The sequence below is a fragment of the Gigantopelta aegis genome, chromosome 5 (assembly GCF_016097555.1).
Source record: "Gigantopelta aegis isolate Gae_Host chromosome 5, Gae_host_genome, whole genome shotgun sequence".
NCBI classification, from domain to species: domain Eukaryota; kingdom Metazoa; phylum Mollusca; class Gastropoda; order Neomphalida; family Peltospiridae; genus Gigantopelta; species Gigantopelta aegis.
Window position 1 is genome coordinate 34,511,954 of NC_054703.1, and position 21,491 is coordinate 34,533,444.

Below are 21,491 nucleotides of genomic sequence, written 5' to 3' on the forward strand. Positions count from 1 at the left end.
ACTACAACCTTTGACATACCAGTAGTGGTGCACTGGCTGGAACGAGAAATAGTCCACTGATGGTAGAGAGTGTAGACCGACCGCACTGCAGGGGAACGCTTTACTACTAACGTCACAGTTGACGTTCAGACGTGGGAGGTACCAGGAAGGAAGAAAATGTTTCATTTAACGACGCATTCAACACATTTATTTACGATTATATGGCGTCGGACATATCGTTAAGGACCACACATATATTGGGGGAGGAAACCCGCTGTCGCCACTTCATAGGCTACTCTTTTCGATTAGTAGCAAGAGATCTTTTATATGCACCATCCCATAGACAGGATAGCACATACCACGGCCTTTGATGTACCAGTCGTGGTGCGCTGGCTGGAGCGAGAAATAGCCCAATGGGCCCACTGACGGAGATCGATCCCAAACCGACCGCGCATCAAGCGAGCGCTTTACCATTGGGCTACGTCCCGCCCTCCTTATTAATTAATTTCAACTTATATTCGTGCTTATAGCCAATTAAAGTTCAAGCACGCTGTCCTGGGCACACATCTCAGCTATCTGTGTTGTCTGTCCAGGACAGTGAGTTAGTTGTTAGTGGTTAGTGGGTAGTGAGAGAGAAGTAGTGGTCTTATACCTACCCACTGAGTCGTTAAGACTTGCCCTGTAATACGAACCCTATACCTACCAGCTGTGGGTGGGAAGCGGTATTGGGCTGCGAACCCTGTATCTACCAGCATTATGTACGATGGTTTAACCACAGCACCACTGAGAAAAGAAAAAAACAATAACCCAAAAACCACACGAGACGTTTGAACTACCACAACCACCCTAGGCCGGTCGACCTTTTTCTACGCGACTCGTTCTTACTAGACGGTTCCGTTACACGTGGCAAATTAGTTGAGCATAAAGCCAGACCACTTTGCGGCCTAATCGAATCACTGCGGTCCTCCTAGCGAGACGGCTGAGAGTACCACTCTCACAGGACCCGAGGATCGCGTCACGAATTAGCTATCCCGACACCTCATTGGTTCTTTGTTCTTCTTTGCGCTAAGTCAATAAAGTCCATTGGCTGCAGCGAATTTGTTTTTCTGTGGTATAGTTCCTGTACCGAAATGAAATTGCCCACTGGCGGTGTCAGAGGTCAAATCCGGGAATGGGCGTGCCTTAACCTATTAATTACGCTATATGTTTCTATATAGCTTTAGTGGCTATAAGATTTTTTTTTTATTAATATCAGCAGGCCCATGGATTTTTGTATGTAACTTTGCCTGCCTGGGGGAAACATACCCTGAAAAGTACAATCCCTGTTGTCCAGCTCTTTATCGCAGAATATTGGTTTAAACAAACATGCTCACTAAACCTGGCCGGAGTACACCATTTTACACATTCCTATTTCAACTCGCTATGAAGCAAGATGTTGCTGTTTGTGCTCTCGAGCTAACCCATACCCCCCCCCCCCCCACACACACACACCTGGGGGGACTCTTAGCTAGTTACGGCGTGCTGGGTCACGGGCGACCGTAACCTTAGTGTACTGCGATCTAGATACTCCGAAACGGAAGAGAAGAGGACGTGGAAAGAGGAGACGTGCGCCAGGGGCGACACAGGGGGAACCAAACCTGGCGGCTCAACCGTCAGCGGCGGTTCCATCTGCGTCGTCGCCCCCTCCATCTACTCAGCGGAAGGAGACCAGCTCGCCACAGGCGGACAAGTCGACGGACGCGACCAGCGGGACACTGGACACTGCCATGTACCAGTCACCACCGCGACGGTCCACTTCTACTCCCAAGCCGACTCCGGTGAAGCGGTAAACTTTACCTACCGTTCCCGTTGAGTCGGCAATGGATACAGTTGTTGCTACGGCTGCTAAGCAGAAAGCCGTCACACCACCAGACGACCACCCTGCTAAGTCGAAGCCGCCTGCTCCAACAATCCCCCCGCCTGCTGCAGAGGAGGACGTAGACCCGTGGGAGTTGACCTTGGGGAAACTCAAGAGACAATTCCGGGACTACGTCCAAGGGGATACAACAGACACGAAGAAGTTGAGACCGGTACAGCAACCAGAAATGAAAGCCACTGCCGGATGGGACTCATTATGAGCTGTACACCTTACGGTTCAACGACGCGACGAGACTTGTCGTGACACACCGGCGCCAGCAAATCTTCAGACAAGCCATTCTTCTACATCAGTTGGACAGCCTAACTATCCACCGAATCGTCAAGACGATCTGCGGCGCTGGTTACAACATCGTCATCCAGGCCTTGCTCGGCAGAAGCACATGATCCCGTCACTGACTGCTGGACCGGTCCTCAACTCTCCGTAGGCGCCAACCTCTCTTAGAACAGGCACATCCTGTTTTGGGCTTAGTTGGACTTAAAACATTTCGGCCGCAGTTCAAAATTTTATGTTTATTTTTTTTTGTAAACAGTCCGACACAGTTTATTTGGGCAGCCCGTCTAAATTGCTCAAATCACCTTAAAACCTTTTCGGTCGAGCACTCTAATTTTATTGTTTGGACTTAAATGTTTGTAGCTCATTTTCCTTTCGGTCTTTGACCAACTACTAAATTCATCGTCCAAATTCCGCCCACCTCAAACTTACCCCCCCCCCCCCCCACCCCCCAAGGCCCGGACCATATAAATCGGACTTTAAACTTTTAGACCTTCGTTCAAAATTTTATGTCCAAATTACTTCTTTTTAAAAAATATTATTAAATAGTCCGATCCTCTCTTCTTTATCTTATTTATTTTTGGCCTTCCAAAATGCTCCAAATTATATAAATATTCAGCCGAGCAGTCAATTCATTTTATCTTTGGCTTGTAATTTTTTTTTAAATTTTTTTTTTTTTTTTTAATCCTACTATTATCCTGTTCAATTATTTAGACCCAAAGTTTTTTGCAATGTTACGTTTATTTCCTATTCGATATTTGTTTTCTTTGCATTTACATGAAAACAAACCCAAACCCCGACAGGTTTTATATACAAATCATCATATAAAATGCACGAAGTTGACTTAGTTCCACTTTTTAAAAATCTCTGTGTGTTCGGAATGCACGTTATTTCTCCTATAAATAACTAAGGTCATTTGCATATCAAAAGCATCATTCTATAGTGCGTTTCAAACTAATGTTCGGTTCTATCGTCCTATCCGCACAAATCGTAGTATGACCTATATTTAAGAAAATATCTGTAAACATGAAGCAGGCGCGGATTCAGGTTCAAGTGACAAAACCTCAGTTTGAAAAAAAAATATGTATCAAATATTATAATTATATTGTGGAATACACAAGCGCGCGCGCTGAAGGGAGAGACATACATACAGAGAGAGAGAGAGAGAGAGAGAGAGAGAGAGAGAGAGAGAGAGAGAGAGAGAGAGAGAGAGAGACGTCATTTATGTAACGACGCACTCAACATATTTTAATCTATGGTTATATGGTTATAGGGAGAGAGAGAGAAGAATATGGTATGCATGCGATTGGTGGAGGTGTGAACCTCTGCACAACCCCAACCCCACTTAAGGCTTCTTTTGTATATGGAGCGGGACGTAGCTCAGAGGTAAAGCGTTCGCTCATGGTAGGTCGACTGATCGATCCCACATGGTGGACCCATTGGGTTGTGTCTAGTTCCAGCCTGTGCACCACAAATGATGTATAAAGGCTGTGGTATGTGCTATCCTGTCTATGGGATGGTGCATATAAAACGTCCCTTATTGCTTATCAAAATTGCTTATCGGAAACAGTGGCCCATGTGGCGGTAGCGAGTTTCTTTCTCACTGTCATAATGCTCCTTAACCGTTTTGTCTGACACCACATAAACGTATATCAAATGCGTTTGAGTGTGTCGTTAAATAAACATTTCTCTCGTATGTATGTGTAGTCTATATGCATTTCTAGTCGATTAGTTTATAGGTGTTAGGGTGTTTGATAGTGAATGATATGGAAATAAATGTGTTTTTGGTGTTAAAGAGTTCGTGTATACATTAAAGTAATACTCCTGATGGGTATGGAGAAATAACTTAATCAGTCGACAAACTCATTTCTTCATCACTATCTTCGTTAAGGGGGACTATCACAGGGGGTATTTTATTTCTTATAAAACTATTTTGTTTTCTAAAATCTTCTTCGAGCTTTATTATATGTTTAACTGCGTCAGAGAAGTGTGTAGGTGTGACAGAGTTCAATGCATGTGCAAGTTCTCTCTGCACCGTGGTCATTTTACCATCATTATGACGAGCTATGTGCCCTTTGATTTGACTCCAGATCAGTTCTATCGGATTGAGTTCAGAATGTCTTGGCGGCAGTCTTAGACACAAGTGCCCATGGCGTTCAGCAATATCATCAGTAACAAATTGCTGTGCACATTTGTTACTTTTCACAATTTCATAAAGAACTGGCTTTGTCATGTTACTCTCAAAAGGTATATTTTTGTTTCGTAGCCACGACTGAATTTCTTCCTTTTTAGCGTTTAGTGCAGGACATCGTGTAATCTCAGTTAATTTGTTGTGGTAGCTTGCGTTATCCATGACGATAACAGAAGGTTCTGGTAGAGAAGGCATAAGTTGTTCTTCAAACCATTTGATGAAATTGTCATGATTCATCTCACCATGATAGTCTCCGTCTGTGTTTTTTAGCCTCAAAGATCAATTCACAGCCATCTATCAATCTATATTATCACAGCCAGCATGACAAATAATAAGTCTTTTTTCCCTTCCCAGTCACCGAACAGAGTTTAGGAACTCTATCAGCAGCGTCTGATTTCGGCAGGTGATTGGCGGTACTTTTGCCCGGGTGGATATCTGTCCAGTGGTGGGATGTTGTGTGGTTGACATTCACCCAGGTCTCATCTTGATACACTATTAAATACCCCTGTTTCTCGTAAACTGGATATTTCATGGAGATAAGACAGTCTCCTGTCTGATATATTGGCGTCCTCAAAAATCACTTTTCCGGTTGTAGACATATGTTGGTATTTAAAAATCGAGGTCATGGAGTGTTCTTCGTAAAGTTGATATGGATATGTTGATTCCACATTCCTCCCTTAAAGCCACGTTAATCTTATGCAATGTAGGTAATTCGCCCTCTCTATAAAATCTGTATACTCGTCGTCTAATAACATCTTTATCAAATAAATCGATGAGTTTTCGGTCGCGTTTTTTAACAGTGATTTCTGTGCTCGGATTCGTAGAGCTTAGATTTTTTCACAGTTCTTTTTACTGTTGAAATCGAAACTTTAAGTGCAGCGGCAACTCGATCGACAATTCGATAAGAAGCATACCTAGGTCTGACCGCGCTGATATTCATCTTCACAATAATCGAAAACGTTCTTAATACACGATTTTACATCAACTGAAGTGTTTTTCGATTTACCCATATTTTTCCTCAAATAACAATAACAAGAATGTCGACTAATACATTTTCAATGAATGTATATACCCTACCTAACTTGTATTTTACGTGGTTTACACATTGCTACAATAGCACGTGCAGTCATAGATCGAAATAATGATGTTATTGACCAAGCAATGCTATCGTATTTTGGACATTCAGGGCTGTGTCTGCGGGATGAAAAAGTGGTTGAACCCATACGAGTCCGAACAATAGCCCTTTGGTTTTTCGCATTCCAAATGTAACACCCCACCCCCAAACCCCAGCCCCTAGCACCACCATAAATACTATATATATATATATATATATATATATATATATATATATATATATATATATATATATATATATATATATATATATATATATATACGTATGAGTTCCCCAATTTAGAGGCAAATTAAATAACATTTTATTATTATTTATGTTGGTGGCCTTTGACATTTTATCTCCCCCCCCCCCCCCCCCCCCCCCCCCCCCCCCCCCCCCCCCCCCCCCCCCCCCCCCCCCCCCTGGTCTTCTGGGTCCGGCCCTGCATTAAATTTATTTATAAATTTGGAAAGCACATTCCTGCGGTGTGTGAGGTGATTTGTGTTTATTACTGTGCTACACCTCAGTTGTGTTAGGTTAGGTATGGTATGCTAATATATAATTGATATAATAAAATAAAAATACATAATACATTAGCTAAATTGATTAAATATAATGCACCTACAAGAAAGGGTTACATGTTCTGTTTGTTTACATCTATGTTTAACGGAAATATTAGACAATGCTGTTACACACTGCAAAACAATAATAACCTTGATTTAGTGAAACAAGCTATAATGGCCTTCACGTAGCCTCAGATCCCAATCTTTTGATATGCAAATGACCGTAGTTATTTATAGGAGAAATAACGTGCATTCCGAACACACAGAGATTTTTAAAAAGTGGAATTAAGTCAACTTCGTGCATTTTATATGATGATTTGTATATAAAACCTGTCGGGGTTTGGGTTTGTTTTCGTGTAAATGCAAAGAAAACAAATATCGAATAGGAAATAAACATAACATTTGCAAAAAACTTTGGGTCTAAATAATTGAACAGGATAATAATTTCTTTTACTAATTTCTATTTTCAAAATTCTGTCCATTTCTGCCGTTCTGTCTGCCTGTCTGTCATTCTGTCTGTCTGCCCGTTGCTCTTCCTGCCTGTCTGTAGTGGTGACTACCTGTCTGTCGCCGGTATGTCTGCCTTTCTCTTGAATTTTCTGTCTGTAGATCTGTCTGTCTGTCTGCCGCCTTACCTGACTGTTTGTCGTTCTGTCTCCCTAGCTGCCTGTCTATCGCTCTGTCTGCCTTTTTGTTGCTCTGTCTGTCGCTATGTCACTCTATCTGTTGTTCTGTCTGCCTGTCTGTCGCTAGATGTCTACCTGTATGTCGTTATATCTCGCTCTATCCCCCCCCCCCTCTCTTCCTGTATATATATATATATATATATATATATATATATATATATATATATATATATATATATATAGATCTATAGATACATACATACATACACACACATATATATATATATATACACACACACACACACACACACACACACACACACACATATATATATATATATATATATATATATATATATATATATATATATATATATATATATATCTGCCTGTCTGTCGCTATATCTGTCTGCCTGTCATCCTGTATGTTGCTATATCTGTCTGTCGGTCTGTCTGCCTGTCTGTCGGTATGTCTGTATGTCGCTCTGTCTGCCTGTCTGTCGCTATGCATTCCTGTCTGTCGCTCTGTCTGCCTGTCTGTCACTATATCTGTCTGTCGCTATGCATGCCTGTCTGTCGATATATCTGTCTGTCGCTATATCTGTCTGTCGCTATGCATGCCTGTCTGTCGCTCTCTCTGCTTGTATATTGTTCTGTCTGCCGGTCTGTCGCTCTATCTGCCTGTTTGTCGCTATATCTGTATGTCGCTATATCTGTATGTCGCTCTGTCTGCCTGTTTGTCGCTATATATGTATGTCGCTCTGTCTGCCTTTTCGGTTTCTTATTAGGATCTACTATAAACAACAAAAACAGCAAAACCAGATTGGATATGATAAATTTGTCACAATAAAATTAAAAAGTTTGTTTTGTTTAACGACACAACTAGAGCACAATTATCACGTAATCATCGGCTATTGGATGTCAAACAATGGGTAGTCATCAGAAGAAATCCGATACATTTTTCCATAAGTAGCATGGGATCTTTTATATGCATTATCCCACAGACAGGGTATCACATACCACGACCTTTGACCCTAACCCTAACCCTGTCCGTCATATTGATGGATATCGTCTTGATACTGACGAGTGTCCTCGTAATAGTATTACAGTCCGCTTGTGATCAATAGCAGCAGTGCCAGTAAACGTCATCGTCATCATCGCCGCCATTATCACCATCACCACTACCATCAGCATCATAACCATTGTCATGATCATTATCATCATCATCACCACCACAACAACCACCATCATCATCATCATCATCACCGTCATCATAACCACTGTTATGATCATTATCATCATCATCATCGTCGTCATCATCATCATTATCATCATCACCACCACCACCATCATCATAACCATTGTCATGATCATTATTATCATCATCACCATCGTCATCATCATGACCACTACAACAACCATCATCATCATCATCATCATCACCATCACCATAATCATTATCATCATCACCACCACTACCATCATCAGCATCAGCATAACCATTGTCATCAGCATCATCACCATCGTCATCATCATCACCACCACAACAACCATCATCATCATCATCACCGTCACCATAACCATTGTTATGATCATTCTCATCATCATCGTCGTCGTCGTCGTCATCATCATCATAATCATCATCACCATAATCATCATCATCATCACCACCACCATCATCATCATCATAACCAGTCATGATCATTATCATCATCATCACCATCATCATCATCACCACCACAACAACCACCACCACCACCATCATCATCATCATCATCACCGTCATCATAACCATTATGATCATTATCATCGTCGTCGTCGCCATCATCATAATCATCATCACATCACCATAATCATCATCATTATCATCATCACCACCACCACCATAATCATCATAACCATTGTCATGATCATTATCATCATCATTATCATCGTCATCATAATCATCATCGTCATCATAATCATCATCACCATAATCATCGACATTATCATCATCATCATAATCATCATTATCACCATAACCACCACCACCATCATCATAACCATTGTCATGATCATTATCGTCATCATTATCATCATCATCGTCGTCGTCGTCATCATCATCATCGTCGTCGTCATCATCATCATAATCATCGTCATCACCATAAGCATCGTCATTATCATTATCATCACCACCGTTGTCGTCATCATTATTATTATCACTATCATTATCATAATAGTAATCATCATTACCATCATCATCATCATCATTTTTTTATCACAACTACCAACACCTGAAGGAGCAAAACAAGGTGTCATGGATTAGTACCTTGAGTGAATTGTAAGTGACCCACTGGTTGTAAAAGTAAGACTGTGCTAACGACTTGTATTACCAAATGCATTGGTAAGTGCTGCCTGGTTGGAGTTGTATGTCGCTCTGACTGCCGTTATATCTGTCTGTCGCTCTGTCTGCCTGTCTGTCGCTATATCTGTATGTCGCTCTGTCTGCCTGTATGTCGATATATCTGTATGTCGCTCTGTCTGCCTGTCTGTCGCTATATCTGCATGTCGCTCTGTCTGCCGCTATATCTATCTGTAGCTCTGTCTGCCTGTCTGTCGCTATATCTGTCTGTCGCTCTGTCTGCCGCTATATCTGTATGTCGCTCTGTCTGCCTCTATATCTGTCTGTCGCTCCTGTCTATCTGTCTGTCGCTCTGTCTGCCTGTCTGTCGCCCTATCGGCCTGTCTATCGCTATATCTGTATGTTGCTTTGTCTGCCTGTATATCGCTCTATCTGCCTGTCTGTCGCTATATCTGTCTGTCGCTCTGTCTGCCTGTCTGTCGCTCTATCTGCCTGTCTGCCGCTATATCTGTCTGTCGCTCTGTATATCTGTCTGTCGCTCTGTCTGTCTGTCGCTCTGTCTGATCTGTCTGTCTGTCGCTCTGTCTGCCTGTCAGTAGTTATATCTGTCTGTCGCTCTGTCTGCCTGTCTGTCGCTATATCTGTCTGTCGCTCTGTCTGTCGCTATGTATACCTGTCTGCCTGTCTGTCTGCCTGTCTGTCGCTCTGTCTGCCTGTATGCCTGTTTGTTGTCCTGTCTGCCGCTATATCTGTGTGCCCAAAACAGGTTAGATAAACATTAAAAGTTGACAAATGATTCAAACTTACTTTGTTTTGTTTAACGACACTACTAGGTCTAAAGCGCATTAATGAATAAATATATTATTATTGGATGTCAAACATTTGGCAATTTGTGACTCGCTACATTTTTACATTAGCAGCAAAGGATCTTTTATATGCAATTTTTCACAGACAGGACCACACATACCATGGCATTTGAAATACGACGGGTGAAAAAGCCAAATCGGAGTTGAAGTTAAATGCATTTTTCTTGTTCTTTTTCGACGACGCCGTTATGAAAACTATGACTGCTTATCTACCTTTGAACCTTTTTGTTCCCCAGTCTGTTTTATCAAACCTAGTATCAAAATATTTCCTTTCATTCCCATTTTCTAAGACAAAACCACCAACGCGTTTCATACACCAGAAAACAGTCTGTCACGCTAGACAAAAATTACGAAGCTTTTCCCGACAGTTCACGCTGAAAACCGGTAGCAGTCGGAAACACATAATGCACAACGGTCATGTCTGCGTCTAAACGCCGGACGTTTCCGGTCAGTTTGCACTTAGTAACCCGATTTATTATATCATATCTGCCGTAAGATGGTCTTGCCGAGTTAGTGGGCGTAGTAAGTGACCGCCCGGGCCGTTAGGTGGAAAGTGCTCACTAATTACCGGTAAGTGCCGCAAAAATACCCCAAGACCGGACATCGGATTATGACATACAAAGGTTTGGAACGAAATGAGTAGGATAAGACCCATTGTGAACAGGGTTTTAACGACGGTGTTTAGTGATGGTAGGCGTTATTGAAAAAGTCAGGTTATACTCTTATTTACTTGACGATGGATAAAGCTTTGCGATTCGATTTCTCCGTTCGTCATTACGATAATGGATAAACTCGATGATACTAGTTTCCGATGGACGCACCTTTTCGGTTTCTTATTAGGATTTATTATAAACAACAAAAACAGCAAAACCAGATTGGATTTGATAAATTTGTCAAAATAAAATTTAAAAATTTGTTTTCTTTATCGACACCACTAGAGCACAATTATCACGTAATCATCGGCTACTGGATGTCAAACATTGGGTAGTCATAAGAGGAAACCTGATATATTTTTCAATCGGCAGCAAGGGATCTTTTATATGCACTATCCCACAGACAGGATAACACATACCACAACCTTTGACCGAGGTGGTTCAATCTCTAATACAAGCAATCCAGGCGAGCGCTCAACCAACTGAGCTAAATCGGTTGACAAAAATAAAGACAAAAACATCCACCATCACCCAAAACAACAACAACAACAACAACAAAAACTCCCCCTTCCCCCTGTAGTAGATACAGTGTCATCGTAATAGTATTACCGTCCGCTTGTGATCAACAGCAGCAGTGCCAGTAAACGTCACCGTCATCACCACCGCCATCTGAGGCACCATCACCATCATCATCATCATCATCATCATAACCATTGCCATGATCATCACCACCACCACCATCATCATCATCATCATCATAACCATTGTCATCATCATCACCATCATCATCGTCATAACCATTGTCATCATCATCACCATCATCATCATCACCATAACCATAGTCATCATCATCACCATCATCATCACCACCACCATCATCACCACCACCACCACCACCACCATCACCACCACCATCACCACCACCACCACCACCACCATCATCATCACCACCACCACCACCACTATCACCATTATCATCACTGCCATCATCATTATCACCATTATAACCATTGTCATGATCATTATCATCAACATCGTCGTCGTCATCATCATCATAATCATCATCACCATAATCATCATCATAATCATCACCGCCATCATCATTGTTGTCATCATTATTATCACTATCATCATCATAATAATCGTAATCATCATTACCATCGTCATCATCATCATCATCAAGCACCATCTACATAACTTCTATCATCATCATCATCATTTTTTTTGTCACAACTACTAACACCTGAAGGAGCAAAACAAGGTGTCATGGATTAGTACCTTGAGTGAATTGTAAGTGACCCACTGGTTGTAAAAGTAAGACTGCTAACGACATGTATTACCAAATGCATTGGTATGTGTTGCCTGGTTGGGGTTGCCCCTGGGGCGACAGCCAATTTCTTATCATGCTCGCTAAAATGAGTCTCGGAATAATCATACAGCTGACACCAAACAACAGTAGTTTAAAACGTCCTGAGATGTGATTAAAGAAACATTCCTTCCCTCTCTATTCACCAAGTCAGGCATGTGTGCGTGTGGGAGAGGAGGGGTGGGGTTCGGGGATCGAAACCCTTAGCTCAAGCAAAGTTATTTTTTATCAGTTTTTCTTTTTTTTCCGGAGGAGAATATTATATTATTACTCGACCCCCCCCCCCCCCCCCCCCCCCCCCCGTATAATCTTCGTACGCCTTCCTCCCTGCCCGCAAGTGTCTGAACAATCATATGTTATACACACAACGTTGTGGTTTAAAACAAATACTCCTCTCCTTTCCTCTCTCTCTCTCTCGTGCTTGACCGAGAGTTCAAATCGTCATTATCTTGCACTTCTGACTTCTGACACCAAGTCTCTTTCGTCGTTTTAAATGTGCTGGGGTGTCGTTAAACGCCTACACAGATTTGTCTGCTTTTCTGGCAGTTGCTTCCGATCCTTCGAATTAATCTGGTCTGCCCCACGGCACTAACTAACGACCATCTGGCGTGGGGGTATTAATTAGATCACCAATCATAACGCCCACAGTAAAAACAGGCCAATGTAGAGTTTTAGAAACGTGTGAAACACCGGAATTTATATAGAGAATTACACAGTTTAACTTTACAAATAAAATACCGAACTATAACAAAATAATATATTATTTTGTTGAAATTAATTCGAGATGTTATGCCTAAAACATATTGCAATCTTCGACCATCGTAACGTAAAATAAAATAAAATATAAACAAACTGAAATAATGAAACAAGAAACATACAGTAATGAAAAGAAGGGAAGATTTTATGTCAAACTTAAATTACTGCTAGCATACTGCCTGTTTTTCACATCATACAGTTATAATGTGAGACTGACTGTCAGAAACTCAGTTGATAGTTCATGTTTTTGTCAAATATAATTCATATCTCATCGAGTTAAATTTGCAATCAAATATGGTTGCAAACTTCACGAGATGAGATATAAATCATATTTGAATTTTGTTTTAAAAATTTCCATTTATTATATAAATAGTTCCGACTTTGTTACAGTGAAGATAACACTTTCTACAGTGACGATAACACATTTTAGAGTGAAATAGTGAAAATTTCACTCTAAAATGTGTTATCGTCACTGAGTGACTGATAACACTTTTATTTCACTGATATTTTAATATATATATATATATATATATATATATATATATATATATATATATATATCTACACACACATATATGGTACATATATGGAGATTATTATACGAGGTTGTGTGGTGTGTCGTACTGATTTTACGAAACGAGAGAATCCTAACACAAGTTTCGTAAAATCAGTACGACTCACACGCGAGTGTAATAATTTCTTTATTATCCATATTATTGTTGTTTTCTTTATGAATATCAATACCCAACTCAAAATGTTTCAGCCACAACTAGGAGATGACGAAATGACGTCATATTTCAAATGCACAGTCTGAGTTAGGACTGGAGAAATAACGCCATGTTATGACGTCGCTTCCCAAAATTACGTCATTGCACCAGTTATTACACGTGTGCTTCGTATGGTTATTATTTACTCGGTTATGTTGAACCATATAGATAATAACAAAGTGATAGGTCCCACTAGAACGCCAAGTGGGACGTAACACTTCGTGACGTTATCGATTGGCGTACTCAAACCTTACAGGGACGTCAATTAAACGAGTTGAGGGATATAAATTAATATCGATTATAGGTAGGCTAATAAATAGGATATTAAACTCACTAACATTTCGCATCATGTTGATGTCCGTCATGAAATAATTTAAAATTATTGCACTCGGGGAAATAAACATAAGAAGAAACGGAAACTAGTTTAATATCCTATAATTATTATTTCTATAATTCCTTCTCTTTTTTTTCTCTCTTATCAGTATTACCATATATACGAACAAAATACTAGTACGGTAATTTAGAAGAAACTGCTTACCTTTCCGTCCCATCTCTGGTCTTGTACGTGCTTTTGTACAGTCCTCGCAGATTCTGAATAATCCGTCCACGGAAATCTCCGATTTGTAACGAATACTCCGAACCGACCGGCAACTCTCCGTTCAGTTCAAGCACGTGGAACTGGTAGCGCTTTTCATAAAACTGTCTCTTGATGTGTCGTCTTGGAAACCGGCCCAGGGGAACCACTCTAACGTGCTTCTCTAGTATCCCTAGCAACGAACTCCTGTGGAACATAACGAAACGCGTGGACCTGTTCACGTATAAGGAAATATTTACAGATCCGGAAAAAACGAAATTTGTCAAATCAATTTTCAGCCTTAAATCGTAGTGCCCAGGAACGAGAGCTTTTGGCAAACGAATCTGCTTCCAAGGTGGAATTTTAGATGCATCCGGGTTTTTATGCAAATTGGGATTCTGCCCCGTAGGAGCGGAAGTGGAGCCAGCGTCACAGGCGCACGGCGTTGATTGGTTGATACCAGTCACGTGATTGTCCTGTTGACTGGCCCCAGGGTTGGGTTTGTCGTATGTGACCTGATTCGCCCCGCATCCGCAGGTTTCTTCTCGTCGGAAATACATCCCAATGAAAGTTAATAATGTAATGATGAGAAGAACAAGAGTTATCCCTAAGAATATAATCCTGAATCTCGTGACGTAACATCCGGTTCGATCCGCCTGGCGTATCCGTACGACGGTATCTTTCGTCATGACGTCATTTGCTTTCTCGGGCGACTTCTGTTCCGCGAGTGTGACGTCAGGAAATCTTTCGTTTCGATCCATTCCTGAAAAACGATTTTCAAACAACCAGTACTTTTTTCCGATCCCCTTTCGTGATACATTCACTTTCGCTTCTTCTTCTTCTTATTGGTTCCCGCTAAGCCGAACCATTAGAAAAAAATAAAATAAAATAAAATAAGAAAAGAAAACCCTCCACCATTATTTACAACTGTGCATCCCTTAAGCATCCCAGAATACTCGAGCCCTCCTCACCATTGGACTAACTCGTCGATTATGGTATAGATAAGTCGACGGTACGCCGGCTACTAGCGCTCCGCAAGTCTATATGCAAGTAGCGGAATTCAATATTACAATACACTGAAGATTTAGCTTTGGGAATGATTGTACTTAAGTATTATAGCAGTGCGCGTATGGTGTCACTGCCCGATCTCGGAAATTCTGAAATTAGAAAAAAAAGCAAATAATAAGAGTAGGCCAAACAAAATATTATTAATGCATGTTTTATATTGATCACAGAAATTGATGTTTGTGTTGTTATATAGTGTGGCAGTTTACAACTCGTAATATCGATATAGATTAATACATGGATGAATTCTGGCAAACGACCCTGTGTGTGTGTTTTTAAATATTAATAAATATCTCAACATAACTATTGAATAAGAAAAAGATTTCTAAAAGCGAACCTAATGTGGGATAACAATGTTCTGGTCGTTTAGTAGTGTCTTCTTCGAGTACAATCGATCAAAGAAAACTGCAATAAAGAACACTGGGGTGGCCAGGATTTTAGATTGGGGGGGGGGGGGGGGGGGGGGGGGACCGCTATTTCTAACTCATACTATGTATGTATGATTTTATAAAAATTTAATACAGTAAAAAGAAAAGAAAAAAGGTGTGTTTGGGGGGGGGGGGGGGGGACGAGGGCGTGCACTGATAAAGAACAATGTTTCCATTGTTTTTGTAACAAGTGATATTCCTAACAGAGTGAAATGTCTTTCAATCGTTTGTTATTAACAGGAAAAACAACTGACATTAACCAAATGGCACTTCTAATTAACTCTTCGATGCAAAATAGCAAAACCTTATAACCGGGTATTTCGGTGTAGGTCACGAACACGTGCTTCACTATGTTCAAGCGACAGTGTCGTTTTTAACCCAAAATAAGCGATTTGTGAAGTTTTTACCAAGTATATACCGAGTTTGCGGCGGGATTTAGCTCAGTTGGTTGAGAGCTCGCTTGAGGCGCTTGCGTTGCAGGATCGAACCACCTTGGAGGATCCATTCAACTGTGTGGTTTTTTTCTCGTCAAATTCCGTGGTGTATGCTTTCTTGTCTGTGGGAAAGTGCATATAAAAGATCCCTTTCTGCATTTGGAAACATATAGCGGGTTTCTTCTGATGACTACGTGTCATAATTAGCAAATGTTTGACATCCAATAGCCGATGATCAATTAATCAATGTGCTCTAGAGGTTTTATACATATATACATAGGATGAAAAGTTTGTTTTGTTTAACGACACCACTACAGCACATTGATTTATTAATCATCGGTTATTTGATGTCAAACATTTGGTAATTTTTACATATAGTCTTAAATTATAATTTTTTCCATTAGTAGCAAGGGATCTTTTATATGCACCATCCCACAGACAGGATAGCACATACTACGGCATTTGATATACCTGTCGTGGTGCACTGGCTAGATCGAGAAATAGCCCAATGAGCTCATCGACGAGGATCGATCCTAAATCGACCACGCATTAAACGAGCGCTGTACCACTGGGCTACCTCCAGCCGCTACATATGATGAAAACCTATCAAAGTATTTACGAGTGCCCCCCCCCCCCACCCCACCCCGAGGAAGCCGAAGTTAGCTCATTTGGTAGATCGATCGCCTGCGATGCTTGGTCGTAGGGTGGATCCCCCTACGTGGACATATTCGCCGACTGGAATTTATTCCGTTCCATCCAATGCCCCATTATTACGTCATAGTTATCGAGTTTTACTTGCGGCGGAAAAAACAAACGAAACAAAAACAACTTTCTCCCGAGCACACCATTGGCACAGCTACCGAAAACACCCGAAATGTTCCGAGTGGTGACGACTGGGGTTTTAATAGTATGGTTCTCGTAGTAGTAAACAGCTTTAGACTTCTGGGAAGACAAAGCCCGACTGTTGATAAAGTGGCCACGTGTGCGCTTATCGATTCCGACTGGCGGGGTACGTTTGAAAGTATTTGTCGACACACACGCAAAGAAGACTAATTGCCTCCTCTTTGATTTTTTATTTTTTATTTTTACTTATAGCCAATTAAGGTTCAAACACGCTGTCCTTGACACATATCTCAGCTATCTGGGGCTGTCTGTCCAGGACATTTGGTTAGTTATTAGTTGGTTAGTGGTTAGTGTGAGAGAAGAGTGTGTAGTGGTCTTACACCTACCCATTAAGTCGTTAAAACTCGCTCTGGGTGGGATCCGGTACCGGGCGGCGAACCCTATACCTACCAGCCTTATGTCCGATGGCTTAACCACGACACCACCGAGGCTGGTGACTAATCGCTACTTAGCAGGTGCTACGCTTCTCTCTGTTACAATTAGCTTCGAGAAACTGGCCGCCCGGTCCTTCGCGAGGCAGCGCTCGCTTTTAATTGGACAATATAATGGAAAAATTAGTATTATTATTATCGCCAGATGCGCACGTGCACATGTACACAAATACGAGCGAGCACGCGCTCGCTCACAAATACATACACAAACACACACGCAAACACATACACTACTACTACTATTACTACTACTACTACTACTACTACTACTACTACTAACACTAATTCTGCTGCTGCTACTCTACTACTACTACTACTACTACTACTATTACTAACACTAATTCTGCTGCTACTACTACTACTACTACTACTATCACTACTACTACTAAGTCTTCTTCTTCTACTACTACTACTAGTAGTACTAACACTACTACCACCACCATCACTACTACAACTACTATTTCTAGTACTACTAATACTACTAATACTGCTAGTACTACTATTACTGCTGCTGCTGCTACTACTACTACTACTACTACTACTGCTACTGCTACTACTACTACAACCACCACCACCACAACCACTACTACTACTATTTCTAGTACTACTAATACTACTAATACTGCTAGTACTACTATTACTGCTGCTGCTGCTACTACTACTACTACTGCTACTGCTACTGCTACTACTACTACTACTACTACTGCTACTGCTACTACTACCACAACCACCACCACCACCACAACCACTACTACTACTATTTCTAGTACTACTAATACTGCTAGTACTACTATTACTGCTGCTAGTAACTACTACTACTATTACTATTACTACTGCTACTGCTACTACTATTACTACAACTACTACACTACTACTGCAGTTACTACTACTACTACTACTACTACAACTACTACTTCTGCAACTGCTGATGTTACTACTACTACTACTACTACTGCTACTACTACTACTGCTACTACTGCAGTTACTACTACTACTGCTACTACTATCACTACCACTACTATACTACTACTGCAGTTACTACTACTACTACTACTACCACTACTACTTCTGCAACTGCTGATGTTACTACTACTACTACTATTGCAGTTACTACTACTACTACCACTACTACTGCAACTGCTGATGTTACTACTACTACTACTTCTGCAACTGCTGATGTTACTACTACTACTACTACTTCCACTACTACAGAACTGCATCTACGGTGCGCTGGTACCCAGCTTGCCCAGTGCCGAGGAAACTAGGATGGATGTAGAAATAAAGAGGGTTAATATAAAGAGGATGAATAGAGAATTGACCAGGATACGCACAAACGACGTCTTCCGTTCTGTCTGTATGTCTTTAAAGGCATATTGTCACAAACCACTGACCTATTAAATGGCCCAACAAAGTATTACGTGAAAAATATGTATTTGATTTGTACCAAAGTGTACTTTATTCAACAATCTAATTAACCATCATACTCCACTTATTAATGATATTTTGTGAAAAAAATAATTGAATTATGGCAATGGTCCATAATTTAAAAATTAATACTGTCAAGATGATTGACATGGATTTCACTCCATCATGGTTTAGTTAAGGTGATTCAATAGTCAGATTTGGTTTCCAAACATTGATGTAATTTTCATTTATTATCTACTTTGGAGAAATAAGGTCCTTAAATCCGTGACAGTATGCCTTTAAGAGTGTTCAGTATGATAGCAATACTTTAATTCATTAATCCTCCTATCTGGTTGGAGCAAGAAAACCCCCAAAAACTTATTTTTCTTAATGACACCGCTAGAGCAAATTGATTAGTTCATCTTCGGCTACTGTATGTTAAACGTTTCGAAATTCTAAAACATAGTTTTCCGATGTCATGTCATGTCATGTCATGTCATGTCATAGAGTTTTACGTGCACATTCAGAACAAGCTGTTGTAGCGCACGCCTGTCGTGGGCACAAGAGCCGGCCTTGGCCGGCTCCTCCGTCCATGACAGGAAAGGTTGGGGGAGGGGAGAGGTGGTGGTGGTGCTATGGACTTTTGAATGGAGCCGTTAATGCCAAAGAGAAAGTGGTGCGCAATTTTGAATGAGGAAGTTTGGCGCAATTTTGAACGGTCAGTCGAAAGGTAAATGGCTGAGCTAGTATAGGTTTTGATATCAGTGAATCGAGAGTAGCTCGTTAAGTCTTCCGAGGAACTTGCTACCTTTTTATTTTAGTAGCAAGGGATCTTTTACATGCACTTTCCCACAGACAGGACAGCACATACTACGGACTTTGAAATACCAGTCATGGAATACCGACTGGGAACCACTAAAAAGAAATAAATCCGTTACATTTAAACGTTAAACAAGATTTCCAGGACACTTTTATTTCGGGGGGTGGGGAGGATTTTGCAATCCACTACCCCCCCCCCCCCCCCCCTACCATGAATCTGCACCTGGGCATATACACTAAACTGCACAGTGCACAGAAACATTAACAGCGTTAATATAATCTACAGAACAAACAACATTTGTTGGAATAAAAATGAATTATTTCATAGTTTGTTTACCTATACCAGATTCCGCTACTTCCCGCCACTTAAACCGTCTGCCGACATAAATCCAGCTAAACTTCACGCGCAGCAGAGCGTTATTTCCACGTGCAATCGTGCTGTTTAAATCACCCGTTTTGTTGTCATGTAGATTTGTAGCAGCATCTGAGAATCCTTGTTTTCTTTCCAAAGTAATTAATTCATTGAGTGTCTTCTTTTCAATAAATATGTCTTCTTTTTTTCTTTTCTTTTTTACAGTGCGAGTAAGTCAGATAGGTTTACATACGCGTAGTGATGTTACGCTGAAGGCAGTTCGACGTTAATGTTACCACTTCCTGTGGCTTCTATGTCGAATATTTAGAATACTGTCATAAATTCACCTCCAATGTGTAGACGTGGTTCACATTTCGTTCCACTTATTTTTTTATTTAACAATAAAATAAAAAATGACATCTTAGTATATCCTTCTGCTTAACTTGTTTTTTCTTCTGAATGTGGCGATTAAATTCGTAATGCGTAGTATAAACGTTATTCACGTCTGTATGCGGCTGATTCGCTAGTAAACACAGCTTTACATTTTTAGATGTTTTGCGTCAAAGATTTTGGAACACAAAGTTTATATTCACAACTCCATAGCACACACTTCATTACGAACAAAACACCACCTTTCTTCGTAAGGTCGAATTTTCAGAAGACAATGATTGCATTTGCATCGCCGAAATAAAAATTACGTTCACATTTCTTGAAAAATTTATTTAATTTCCTAACAAACAATACCTTTTTGCTTTCAGAATTTTGCTTCAAGCGTACACTACCTTTTTTTTCTTTTTTCAGAATTTTTTTTTTTTTTTTTGCGGTCTAAAGTTTAAAAAACTGTTATTAAATCTCTATAAAACACAATTGCTTGGTTTTTTCTCCAAATGTGCAATAATATTTGTTTTCCTCCGAGTTATTTCCTTAAACACTATAATAACATATCTGCATTTCCTATTATTACGAAGAGTTTTGAACTTTATACTTCCGTCGAAAATAATTTGTGTATAACAAACCAGACACCAGATACGAATTTTCAATCTTTTTTTCTTCTTTTTTTTTTTTCGAATCAGCTTCGAAGAGTATTCAGCTTGCGAAAAACCTTAATAATTAGCAACAAGAAAACTTCACCTGATATTATCTAACTGTCTTTTATACTCAACTCTGTGGGGTTTTTTCCTGTCCCTAATTCACATCATAAACTGCAACCTGAATTTCCAAGAACTTTCACAGTTCGCAAACGGTCCGCTTTTGTAACTATCTCCCTTTCGTCGAGATCGATACGGAGAAGAAAATTCTCTTCACTTCAAACACTGATTTGCGCCGCAGAGGGATTCCCTTGCCTCCGAGCGCTTGATTACTTCTTCCGAATTACACAAGCCGAGACACTCACGTGTACATGTTATTTCAGAATAGGTGCATGAAGCACTCATGTGGTTTTGAGAGCGTTCCGCAGTTTAGGGTCAACGGAAATCCATCAACTGGTTCGCAGTCAGTGGTGTCGCTGCACCCAAGCGTTTACCTGTAAATAGCGAACTGCCTGCCGATATAGAATCTTATCTCCGTCTGCTAATTATTTACGATGTTGTGCGCGTGTAAAATACGTTTTAAGTGTCGGAGGTTCCGACTCAATTGCGAAGGGTTGCAGGATCGACCTTTGGCAGTGGAAGT

At 40.6% G+C, this 21,491-nt stretch overlaps 1 protein-coding gene across 1 annotated transcript in view; it reads right to left on the bottom strand.

The window, feature by feature from the left end:
• The window catches only part of LOC121373677 (glutamyl aminopeptidase-like), a 113,598-nt gene extending 92,460 nt beyond the window's left edge, over positions 1–21,138 (bottom strand). Inside the window, exons 1-2 of the mRNA XM_041500399.1 lie at positions 19,806–21,138; positions 13,949–15,141 (exon numbers count right to left, since the gene is read on the bottom strand). Coding sequence (XP_041356333.1) covers positions 13,949–14,745 — 797 coding nt within the window. The 5' untranslated portion in view covers positions 14,746–15,141; positions 19,806–21,138. The remainder of the gene's footprint in view (positions 1–13,948; positions 15,142–19,805) is intronic.
• Positions 21,139–21,491: the final 353 nt, after the last annotated feature.